This window comes from Hyla sarda, chromosome 3, assembly GCF_029499605.1.
Source record: "Hyla sarda isolate aHylSar1 chromosome 3, aHylSar1.hap1, whole genome shotgun sequence".
NCBI classification, from domain to species: Eukaryota; Metazoa; Chordata; class Amphibia; order Anura; family Hylidae; genus Hyla; species Hyla sarda.
In genome coordinates, this window is record NC_079191.1 from 324,512,067 (window position 1) to 324,525,245 (window position 13,179).

Below are 13,179 nucleotides of genomic sequence, written 5' to 3' on the forward strand. Positions count from 1 at the left end.
CGGTTCCCATTGACTCCCATGTTAAAAAAAACAAAAACATATACGGTTTAATACAGCTTTTCACCCGAACCAAAAACCGTGGTAGGCCACGGTTTCCTGTCCAGAAAAAAAAAAGGAAAAAACCGTATGGTTTGAAAAACGGAGACAACCGTATACATTATGGTGCATACGGTTTTGAATGGGAAGTCTATGAGCCCGGTTTCTGTACGGTTTTCTTACGTTTTTTTTATGAAACCGTATTCCGAAACCGTATAGTAAAATCGTGGTGTGAACACACCCTTATATTAAAAAAGGATAAGAAAAAGCAGAAGTATTCGCTATGCTCACACTGGAGCATCATGCTTATCTCATTTTGTCCATTAGGGGGAACTGAGGAGCCAACCACAGGTCATGTGCTGGTCGGTAGGCGGGGCTGTCAGGTGACGATCACATGACCCTGCCCAGGGCTGCTTGTGTTTCTGCGCTGGGGCTCTACGCTGGATTCGGCCGCAGCATGAGACCCCCGGGGATCTGGACGTTCGCCTCTGTTCTGCTGCTCATCACCGGTGTTACCGGGCAGTCTACCGGTGTACCGAGCCAGCTGTGCGGGTGAGTGCTGCATATTGCTCCGCACGGACATATGTATGCGGGTACTTCCTCTTACTGTGTAATGTGCGGTACAGAACATGACAATGCACGAGCCGCATTCTCTTATAACGGATGAGTAAGGGGCTCTCCATCCTATTGTTACTTCATGGCGTTGTCTTGTCGGTTCTGTATAGAATCTATAATAAAGTGGTCGGACAGTGATCACGTGACCAGTGTCAGTCCCAGCTGTAGTGATGGGCTCTCAGGACTGTACCAGTAGGTCTGTAATGTACCTATGACAATGGGATCTCTGATGCTTATAATGTGTGATCAGTGTGTATCTCCCATCTACTATAAGGGATGATATATAGGCCATGCTCTACAGCAGTGTCCCCTACCTGTGGCTCCCCAGCACTGCTGTACAGTATGACATGTGTTCTCTGTATGGGAGAACCTTAGATCACATCCTGATAGGGGGTAATTGAAGACTGATCTGGTCACAAAGGGGTTGTTTGCAGTTTAAAAATTGTGTAACAGCTGGAAATGTTCTAAAAATCCTTAAAGGGGTACTCCGCCGAAAAACATCTTATCCCCTATCCAAAGGGGATGACTGGTGACTACAGCCGCCACCCCCCTCTATTCATGTCTATGGGAGGAGGCTTGATGGCTACGTACAGGGGATAGGGGCTTAGATGTTTTTTTTTTTTTTTTTGGCGAATACCCCTTTAAATCCAATGGTCCTGGACTGTCCTGAAGTAAAACAAGAATGACGTATGTCATGTTATCAGTGCAGGAGCAGCACACACCACTGGAGTTGTCTTTTCTTTATAACATTTTTAACAATTGGACAGTTTTCCTAAAATTCCAGATGAGGCACAAAAGACCATTTAATGGGTACTCCAGGGAACTGAACTTTTAAGACTCTTATCCCCTATCCATGTATAGAGGATGTGTGTCATTTCGGGGGGGTCTGACTGCTGGGACCCCCATGATCTAATGTACAGGACCCCGGCCTATTAGATTCCTTGGCACAAGGTGGTCACTGACTTCCTGGACAGGCGCAAGTGATGGCCCGCTCAGCCAATCTCCGAAATAGGGAATAAGTGTCTAAAAGTTCAGTTACCTGGGGTACCCCTTTAATGCCTCTTCAGCTGGAATCTCCTTGCCTTGTGTAGTTACTCTGCTGGGTGAGAGAGAGTGCTTGCTCTAGGAGCAATAGACCAGTGAGTAGCAGTCTAGATTATCGGGGTATGCAGCGGTGTGGTATCGCTTCTGTATAACATAATAATATAAGGCTACACATGTGTAAAGAATGACTTAAAGGGGTAGTCCAGTGGTGAACAACTTATCCCCTATCCTAAGCATAGGGGATAAGTTGCAGATAGCGGGGGGTCTGACCGCTGGGGCCCCCCCGCGATCTCCTGTACAGGGCCCTGACAGCCCGCGCGAAGGGGGCGTGTTGACCACTGCACGAAGCGGCGGCCGACATGCCCCCTCAATACAGCTCTATGGCAGAGCCGGAGCGCTGCCTTCGGCAATCTCCGGCTCTGCCATAGAGATGTATTGAGGGGGCGTGTCTGCCGCCGCTTCGTGCGGGGGTTGACACCCGCTATCTGGCCGGAGAGCCTGGCCCCCGTACAGAGAGATCGCAGGGGGGCCCAGCGGTCGGACCCCCCGCAATCTCAAACTTATCCCACATCCTTAGGATAGGGGACAAGTTTTTCACCACTGGACTACCCCTTTAATATGAAGGGGTGTACTTGACCTGCGGCAATGCTTAAAGGGGTACTCCGCCCCTAGACATCTTATCCCTTATCCAAAGGATAGGAGATAAGATGTCAGATCGCCGCGGTCCAGCTGCTGGGGACCCGGGGATCGCTGCTGCAGCACCCCCCCTGTCACTCCCCCCCCGCTACTGCACGGGCTAGTAACGAGCTAGCGAAAAAAAAAAAAAATAGGATGGTGAGAGCTACCCTTTAAAAGTCTGTCTGATTGCGGGGGTCCCACTGCTTGGGACTCCCCGTGTGCTCTCCTGCAGCACCCCATGTCATCTGCTGCACGGAGAGAAGTTTGCTCCGTGCCTGATGACGGGCGACACAGGGGCCGGAGTATCGTGACATCAAGCTCAGCCCCTCAATGCAAGTCTATGGGAGGGGGCGTGGCGGATAGGGGATAAGATGTTTTGGGGCGGAGTAACCTTTTTAAATAGCTGCTCCTTGACAAAAGTGACATCTTCAGAAAAGCCAGGACCCAAGGTTTCCAAGAAGAACACTGAGCAGATCCTTGTACTGCCTGCACTAGCTTGTCTTGTTCCCATAGCTCATCCTGGTGCATGGTCCTAACCAGGTAACCTACCCCCACACCTGGCCATTCACATAAAGTAGGGGCGAAAACATGGGAGTAGGGCGGATGGTTGTCGCATTATGTCCACATGCAGCTGACAATGCTTGTGTTTTCACCCCCCCCCAAAAAAAATATTAATTATTGGATTATTCTGCCTTTGTTCATTGCCCAATTGTTAGTTTTGATGCGTATGTGCATTGTAGACGCTTAAGCAAGGGCCAGCATGGGTAAAACGCCATTCACTGGCAAATCCTCATAGATCTGAGGATTTATTGTATTGTATTGTATTTATTGTTGTATAATGATCTGCAGCACAAATTGCTTCTCAATCTGCTGCAGAATCAACATTTATTTCAAAAAGACACTTGTGCGAGAGCATTGCCTGTACTTGTAAGTTTAAATGTTGTTCCTATGTGCCTATTGGCCGACATTTGTCATTGTCTTTAGACAGTTTTTTGTGTCTATAAAAGGCAAAAAAAAAAGGTGCAAGTAGGGTTTATTTGCGCCTTTTTTTTTGCGCCTTTTGATTTACACATTTTTTGTTGATTTTGAGTTGCAATACACACGATATGGAAGGGTTTTATGAACTGTGTCTTTTTGTGAAAAGGCGCAAAAAAGGCGCAAAGCCACTGAAAAGTCTCTAAGGGTACGTTCATTAGCGTGGATTTTCAGCATATTTTACGCTGCAGATCCGCTGGTGAAGGCCCACTCTATGCTGGCTTTACATGTGCCTGCTGGTAGTGGCAATACACCGCTACCAGCATACACACTGTGATGTGCGAGTCGCAGTATACTCGCACATCGCGGGAGCTCTCTGCCTAGCTCAGAGCAGGGAGAGCGGCCGCTATGTGAGAGTACGCCGCGCACATCGCTGCAGTGTGTCTGCTCGTAGTGGCGTATTGCCGCTACCAGCAGGCACATGTAAAGCCAGCATAGAGTGGGGCCTTCACCAGTGGATCCGCAGCTAAATACGCTGCGAAAATCCCCGCTTGTGAACGTACCATAAAACTACACCAGCCCAGACTTAGCTTAGCTTTTTGGTGTATGTGAAGAGTGAAATTTCAGAAAATGTGACCTGCACAAAATGTATCACATGCTCTCTGACCATTTACCGTATTTTTCGTCCTATGGGACGCAGCGGCGTATAAGACGCACCCAATTTATTGGTGCAAAATCTAAAAAAACTTAGATTTTGAACCCAATAGTGGTCTTCAACCTGTGGACCTCCAGATGTTGCAAAACTACAACTCCCAGCATGCCCGGACATGCTGGGAGTTGTAGTTTTGCAACATCTTGAGGTCCGCAGATTGAAGACCACTGCGTAGGAGGTAATACTCGCGTGTCCCCGCCTCCCCGGACCAGTCACCGCTGCCCTGGATGTCGCTCCATCGCTGTCGCCGTGTCCCCGTCGCTCCGGAACGTCTCTGCTGCCGGCCGGGTATCCTCGCTCTCCGTCGCCGTCATCACGTCGTTACACACGTACGCGACGACGTGATGACGAGGAAGGAGAGCGCCAGCCATACAGGGGATCCCTGAACAGAGAAGACACCGAGGAGGCAGGTAAGGTCCCTCCTGGTGTCCTGTAAGCACTAACCCGGCTATTCAGTTGGGCTGTTTGGGACCGCCGCGGTGAAATCACGGCGGTCCCGAACAGCCGGGTTAGTGTTATTTTCCCTTCAGACGTGGCGGTCAGCTTTGATCGCCGCGTCTGAAGGGTTAATACAGGGCATCACCGCGATGTCCTGTATTAGCAGCGGGTCCCGGCCGTTGATGGCCGCAGGGACCTCTGCGATAGGGGTGTATTCGCCGTATAAGACGCACTGACTTTTCCCCCCCCAGTTTTGGGGAAGAAAAAATGCGTCTTATACGGCGAAAAATACGGTAATAAATGTGGTGCTCCTACACATTACCAGCACACACAAAAAAGGTGTAAAAAATGCTTCACTTACACCTACAATGATAAATGGCGGCCTATGTCTTTACATCATTATTCCTGTCTGTGTCTGTTCCTTTTTATAGAGCATTGTCACTGATGCCTCAGAGTAATATTACAGAGGATTTCTCAATCGTTGGAGCAGGTTATGCAGACAGCCGTCTGTCGTTGGTTTCTTTATCTGCTGTCCACATCCTGCGTGTATAACTCCATCTATATTCGCACTTCTGGCTGTGACCATTCATTGTCTGCCTATCAATGCTTTCATGTGTTCTTCCACATGTATTTCTCATAAATTGTTTTGTTCCAGTTGGTAATAAAAAAAAAAAAAAAAAAAAAAAAAATTTATAAAAAAAATGTAAGTAATTATTCATAAAGAATGGTGCAAAATGATAGTCTCAGTATACATAACTGAGAGCAAAACACACATTTAATAACCTGAAACGGCACAGTATCTATTGGTGGCAGGCGTCTATATTTTGTAGAGGTGTGCTAGCATGTCCTTGGATATGGACTCTAGTGACCGGGGGGGCAGATCCACTTGAATCCTTGATGTAGCAGGGTGTTAGATCTGATGATCGTGGAGGCCAGTGCATCAATCCGTTTACGTTTCATTCCGGTATCTGCGAACATATCTGCTAATAGACTGCATTTGGTAGATCTTCCTCGATTTCCGCAATAGCCATTTTTTTGACATGTCCAGGTAGGCGTGACCAGTAATGGTATCTTCAAGAAAAAAGGGAACGTAGACCTTGTAGCCGCTCATTGCACAGATCACATTATCTTTGAGCAAGTCCCTCGTGTTCGATAAGAGCACATGGGTTTTCTGAGCTTCATATTCTAACATTGTGACTATTATTGGTTGTTATAAGCAACTGAGCCAGTAACATTTTTCTTCATTACTTAAAGGGGTATTCCAGGATTTTTTTTTTATTTGACTATGCTACAGGGGCTCTAAAGTTAGTGTAGTTCATAATATAATATAGTGTCTGTACCTGTGTGTGATAGTTTTCTCACAATTCTTCTGTGATTTTCACTCCAATATTTATTTTTTACCAGCATACAAAATGACTGTTGTCACAGATTTTTCCCAGGTTGCAATGCAGCCGAGACCAGACCTTACTAGTCATCTGATGACAGGGAGCCTGTCTGCTTAAATGGGTGGAGGGATCTCTTGGTGGGAGAGAGATCAATCTGCAACTAATGCAACAGCTTTAGGCACCCTGATTGAAAACCACAGGTCTTTTGAATGGATGCAGCTCATTTATGTTTCAATGTGTGGGGTGGCTGATTTGTGGGAGGGAGTAAGGAAAATGGAATTGTGGGATTTGTAGGCAAAAAAGAAAAAGTCAAGCGGGAAATACCAGTTCACAGAAAGCTAGCCACAGTGTTATGGTAATCTCACAACATAGCCATTTAGCCCCAAGACAAGTGCAGATCCTTCCTAAGCATGTCCATTACTGTCAGGTATGTACTAAAATCACCTTATAGTGGATAACCCCTTTAAGGATCCTGGCTTCTTGAACTCCTGAAAGCAGTGTTAAAATTTTGCAACCGTTGTAATCTGGGTATAATTTGTCTGTTTTGCCAGCCTATTGCCTCATTCTGATAATGTAAGTAGTCACAGTTACTGTGCAATATGAGCGTGACTCACTAGGATCTAGCTTTGTGGCTACGTATCTGTTCCCTTTATGCAACAGAAATAGTTACATTTGCTCAATTTTGTAGCTACTGCTCAGCCATAGTACTTCCTTTCATCTTTAAGTGATGACACTTTGTGAGTGAACTCCCTTTATAAGATCAAAGAGCTTGTTTTTTCTAGGGTAAATGCTATAATGTGAACTTTTATTAATCTGGACTTTCTCGGCTTTCTTTTGAGTTTTTCTTCACGCATAACTTGGGTCTAGTTAATACAATTTATTCTTCCTTTGTGCGAAATAAATTGCAAGTATTTTTGTCTTTTTTTATTTTATTTTGTTTTCCCTATTCCCTGGCTTTTCTTGCTTTCTAACATGTTTTCTACAAGGAATACGTGACGCTTATTCATGTGTACTTGGAATTTTTGCTGGCACAGAAAATAATGGGAATTGCTACTGATATAGATACTACTGGGCACAGTCCAAACTCTAACAAAACCGGGGTGGTATACAAAAGCGGCTACAAAAATCCTTTTGGAGGTGCTACTCAATATATACAGTTCATAAACGTGTGACAAGAAGAAAAGATCGGTGCACTCACCATCCAGATATAAAGGATTAATCTTTATTCCATATGCTCAGCAGCAAATATCCAACTTCACGTGGAGCAGAGAATGCGTGAGACGTATGATCCATGTTAAGTTGGATATTTGCTGCTGAGCGTATGGAATAAAGATTAAAGCGGTACTCCACCCCTAGACATCTTATCCCCTATCCAAAGGATAGAGGATAAGATGTGAGACCGCGGGGGTCCTGCCGCTGGGGACGCCCGGGATCTCAGCTGCAGCACCCACCTGTTGCAGCTTCCGGAAACGCTGGAGGCTCCGGCTCCCGACCACGGACGGGATCGTGGCGTCATGACTCCGCCCCATGTGACGTCACGCCCTACCCCTCAATGCAAGTCTATGGGAGGGGGCGTGACAGACGTCACGCCCCCTCCCATAGACTTGCATTGAGGGGGCGGGACGTGGCGTCACACGGGGGCGGAGTCGTGACATCACGATCTCCCGTGGTCGTGAGGCGTTAGGATGAGAGCCTCCAGCGCTGCCGGAAGCCGCAACAGGTGGGTGCTGCAGCCGAGATCCCGGGGGTCCCCAGCGGATAGGGGATAAGATGTCTAGGGGCGGAGTAGCCCTTTAATCTTTAATATCTGGATGGTGAGTGCACCGATCTTCTTTTCTTCTTGTCGCATGATAATGGGGATTGCGCTTGCTGTTTTTTTATTTAATTATTTTAGTGTGTAATACAATCCAAAATATGTGCAATATTGCACAGACATGTCAAAACTTTAGATTGGTCATTGCCTCAGTGCGAACTTATAATGGAGCCCGTCTCCTACAGCCTTTTGGCCTAAATGCTGAGCCAAGTAGTAAACACCTTTTTTAGGGTGTATTTCTACATGCACTTTCCTCCGCATGTTTGAAACCACAAATTTTATGCTGCAGATTTAAGTATAGATCTGCAGTTTCAAATATGCCCAGGATACTGTTTAGAGTAAAAGTTTCACCAGTGATGAAAATCATACATGTAGAAAATGTGATCTCTTCATAATTTTGAGTTTTTTGCCGCCTTATATACTTTCCAGCTGTTATACACAATATAGGTCAATCAACAGGCTTCGTGCTCTTGCACTGTTAGAATGGGCTCACACCTGTTTCTGGAAATTTTCCTAGATGTGTTTTAATAGGAAACCACAGTTTCTGTGTGTGGTTTTTGTTTTATGTTGTCAGCCTCCCACTGGTAAAAACTTAAGTGTGAATAGAAGCCAATGCTATTATCAGTTTCACAAATATACTGCATAAAAATAAAAAGCATGCAACGCGTTTTGCTGGATAACCAGCTTCATCAGGCATGCCTGATGAAGCTGGTTATCCAGCGAAACGTGTTGCTTGCCGGGTAAAATAAATCTATTTTTACCTTGAAGTCTTGTGCACCAGCTCTATCCTTTGCTGTCCTGGAGGGATCTGTCTTTGCTTCACTTCGTGTTGCCAGGAGCAGCTGCCGAGTCTCGCCCGCATAGGGTTTATGCCTACACCATTGTTGTACTTGGTCGTAGTACAACCCACATCGGTGAGCAATATTGCTTAAGTTGTACCTTATTTATTTACGGTATCACATTAGGAGCGCGGTCTCCTTTTGTCTATAGTTCCTCCATACCTAGACATGAATGGAGGAGGTGTGGCGTCACAAACACAGAAGCCCCAAGCTTCTGTGTTCAAAACGCAGCGGTGTCGGCCCAGAGATTGCGGGTGTCCCAGCGCTGGACTCCCCGCGATCAGATATCTTATCCCCTATCCTCTGGATAGGGGATAACATGTCTAGGGGCCAGGTACCCCTTTAAGTATCCAACTATAGCTGCAGGCTAAACAAATACAGTGATTTGCAATTAATCTTGTAGACTACAGATTTTATCCCAGTCTCAGAAAGAGCCTCTGATGGTATGATAGAACACCATACAGACTATCTGTGATTTGCTGTCCACCATGCTTGTCTGCTTACTGACATGGAGCACGGAGCCTTTTACTTCTGCAGCTGTGCTGACTGCTTTCCCTTGCATGTTCTGGTTGATTTCACATAATAAATGGGTACTCCGGTACTAGACATCTTACCCCCTAGCCACAGGCCTGGCACACCGACTGTGCTAGGCTTTGGAGTGGCCGTGGTCGACATGTCCCCTACATTCATGTCTATGTGAGAGACGGAAATGCAGGGCCTGATTTACTATGTACTATGTAACAAATGTAGGGAAACATTAGTAAATACTAGAGGTGCACCGAAATGGAAATTTCAGAACCGAAACGAAATCGAAATAAAAAAAAATGTCCGGCCGAAACCGATACCGAAAATGACTTCTCCCAGTCTTCTGGTAAAATGCAGCGCTCCGCTCATTAGATTAGATTAGATTCCCCCACATTAGATTTGCAGCTCCCCCACATTAGGTCGGCAGCTCCCCCACATTAGGTCGGCAGCTCCCCCGCAATAGTAGGCAGCTCCCCCGCAATAGTAGGCAGCTCCCCCGCAATAGTAGGCAGCTCCCCCGCAATAGTAGGCAGCTCCCCCGCAATAGTAGGCAGATCCCCCACATTAGGTCAGCATTTTCCCCACAATAGTAGGCAGGTTCCCCACATTTGTAGGCAGCTCCCCCCCCCCACAATATTAGGCAGCTCCCCCCCCCCCACAATATTAGGCAGCTCCCCCCCCCCACAATATTAGGCAGCTCCCCCCCCACAATATTAGGCAGCTCCCCCCCCCCACAATATTAGGCAGCTCCCCCCCCCCACAATATTAGGCAGCTCCCCCCCCCCACAATATTAGGCAGCTCCCCCCCCCCACAATATTAGACAGCTCCCCCCCCCCCACAATATTAGGCAGCTCCCCCCCCCCACAATATTAGGCAGCTCCCCCCCCCCACAATATTAGGCAGCTCCCCCCCAACAATATTAGGCAGCTCCCCCCCAACAATATTAGGCAGCTCCCCCCCAACAATATTAGGCAGCTCCCCCCCAACAATATTAGGCAGCTCCCCCCCAACAATATTAGGCAGCTCCCCCCCACATTAGGTCAGCAGTTCCCCCACAATAGTAGGCAGCTTCCCCCCACCCCACAGACATACAGCTTCCAGCCATATACAGTGTATGACTGGAGGCTGTATGTCTGTACTGCTGCCCCCACAGTGTTTCGGTCACCGCTCCTCCGGCCCGGGGTCACATCTACTACTATGGTCTATGGACCATAGCAGTAGGTGCCGGGACCGGAGGAGCGGTGACCGGAACACTCAAGAAGATGACGCGGTCACTTACCAGGCCCCGGCCAGCGAACGTTCTCCTGCGACGATCCTGCGGTCCTCCTGCGTCTCTATGGTTGTACACACGGGACGTCAGTGACATCCCGTGCGTACGACCATAGAGGCGGAGAAGCGAGGGACCGAAGGAGGATCGCAGGAGGACGCCGGGGAATGGTGAGTGACCGGCGGACATCCTTATGTCCCGAAAAGATTTTTCGGGACACAGGGATGTCCGGGATAGGATTAGGAATACTTCTTTTTATGTGCCCGGGCCGGCTCCCGTGTGTGGCTGCAGGCGGGGGCCAGCCAGAGCATATAAAAACTAATACTGTATACTAAAAACCAGGGGGCCTCCAGCTGTTGTGAAACTACAACTCCCAGCATGCCCGGACAGACTTTGCCGGTCCGGGCATGCTGGGAGTTGTAGTTTCACAACAGCTGGAGGCCCCCTGGTTTTTAGTATACAGTATTAGTGTATACCCCAGATAGTGTATACCCCGGTGTGGCCGCCCCCCCCCCCCCTGCACCCCCCACGAGTGCCTCTGCCACTGGCAGTGTTTGTAACTTGTGCTGTGGGCGGGCAGGGGAGGTGGGTCATTATCGGCACATTTTTTGTTGTTTCGGCATTTCGCCGAAATAGCTATTTTCGGCCGATATGTATCGGCCGCCGATATATCGGTGCATCCCTAGTAAATACTGTGGAAAAATAATTAAAGTAAATTAAAACCCACAAAGAAAACTACACTCAACTCTTAGTAAATCAGGGCCACAGTGTTCAATATCCAAGTCTCCCATAGAGAAATATGGAGGGGGCGTGTCGGCCACAGCGTTGGGCTGTGGTCGTCCGTAATTCAGCACGGAACAGAGATCGCTACGTGCATGCGTATTACTGAATGCGTCAAAAAGCACAAAACAACAACAGGTTATGTTACCACACAATATTTTAGGCCCAAAAACAAACAAAACACAAGAAAGGTTAAAAAAATAAATAAAAAGTGTCTGATCCATCGCTAAGACATCTTATCCCCTATCCAAAGCATATGGGATATGATGCCTGATCGCGGGGGTCCTGCCACTGGGGACCCCGTGATCTTACACGCAGCACCCCATTAGAATCAGTCCCCGGAGCGTGTTCGCTCCGGGTCTGATTACTGGCGATCACAGGGACAACGGAGCATTGTGACGTCACGACTCTGCCCCCGTGTGCATAATGGGCAAATGTAGAAAAACTAGTTCAAGTGGAGAAGTTGTCTATAATAACCAAACAGGTCTTTAATTTTCCAAAATAATTTACAAAAATTAAAGTAGCTTTCGGAAATGTTGTTATGGGAAGTGTTCCTGTAAACTTTTTTTCTGAAATGTTACCCAGTACAATGGTCCCTCATCTTACAATGACCTCAGGTTACAATATTTTTAGCTTACAATGGTCTCTTCTGGACCATTGTAACTTGTAACCACACTAATCATATAAGGCTACAAACAGTCCAATGTATAAAAATGCTATTAATATTTCTAGATCTTCTTCACCTAGTGACACTGTCCATGTCCTGATCTGTGACACATGGCCAAGTCATGCTTATGGAGCCTATAGAGCAGTACACAAAGCCTCACAGCCTCCACATGACATCGTAGAGCCTTCCTTGGATTCACAGTCTGTGATGTGTGTGGTTGTACAGAACTACTATATGGTTGCATATGATACCCTAGAAAGTCAAAATGTAAAATATCCCTCAACAGTTTTTGTTGAAAAGCATGAGCAGTATTGAGCCGAAACCACACTCTCACGCATTCACCAATGGCCATGTAATGTTGGTGCCAATCTCGCAGGCAGCATAAAACTGATGACCGGTTCCCTTTAAAAGACTCCAGTTGGTGGTGGTTAAGATGTTGTTAAATATTTATAGGGAAAAACTTCCAACAAAGTAAGTGTCCCAAAAGTGCCCCTAGCTTTTAGGTTGGCATGAATAACACTGACTGCAGAAATGTTTTATCGTGCATACCGCAGATGCCCTATAAATTGTGCTTGAAACATGCTCTACTCTTGTAAAGATTTTAAGACTTCTGTTGCTTTCCATGTCACCAGTCTATTGTTTGCAGTGGGTTGGGTTGTTCACGTGTCAATAACTGCCTTCTTTTTATCCTGGAGGACTTGAAGCAAAACAAAGTTAATGTAATTGTTGTTTACAGTGAAAGTTATATTGCCTACAGTAAAGTAGGAGAGAAAGTAGACTAAAGGTAGAGCAGTAGTAACATTATGATTGCTTACTAGACAGCTAGACCTGTTCATTAAAGGGGTACTCCACCCCTTGACATCTTATCCTCTATCTAAAGGATTGGGGATAAGATGTCTGATCGCGGGGCACCTACCTGTTTCTGCTCCGGAAGCGCTGGAGGGTCTGGACGGCCCGACGACGGGAACAGAAGATCGCGATGTCACGACTCCGCCCCCGTGTGACATCACGCTCCGCCCCCTCAATGCAAGCCTATGGGAGGGGGCATGACAGCTGTCACGCCCCCTCCCATAGGCTTGCATTGAGGGGGCTTTCACATGTTTGCGTTGTCTCCCAAATGGTTTGGGGCAAACTCCAAACAGATTTTCGTGTGGCTCACGTTCAACAGTGACTTTCTTTATGCCACTCTTCCAAAAAGACAGCAGTTATGTGCAGCTCCTCTAGAGTTACCATGGGCCTCTTGGTTGCTTCTCAATAATTTTCTCCTTGTCTGGCTTATAATTTTCGGTGGATGGCCTTGCTTCAAAGGTCTGGGGTTGTAGCATATTGTTTCCATTTTATGGTGCTCTGTGAGATGTTCAGGAAGGGATTTAAAAAAAATAATAAAAAATTTTAAACCCAGCC

At 47.0% G+C, this 13,179-nt stretch overlaps 1 protein-coding gene across 1 annotated transcript in view; it reads left to right on the forward strand.

Annotated features, from left to right (window-relative positions):
* Window positions 1-404: 404 nt before the first annotated feature.
* The window catches only part of IGF2R (insulin like growth factor 2 receptor), a 138,730-nt gene continuing 125,955 nt past the window's right edge, over window positions 405-13,179 (forward strand). The window contains exon 1 of the mRNA XM_056567238.1: window positions 405-588. Coding sequence (XP_056423213.1) covers window positions 431-588 — 158 coding nt within the window. The 5' untranslated portion in view covers window positions 405-430. The remainder of the gene's footprint in view (window positions 589-13,179) is intronic.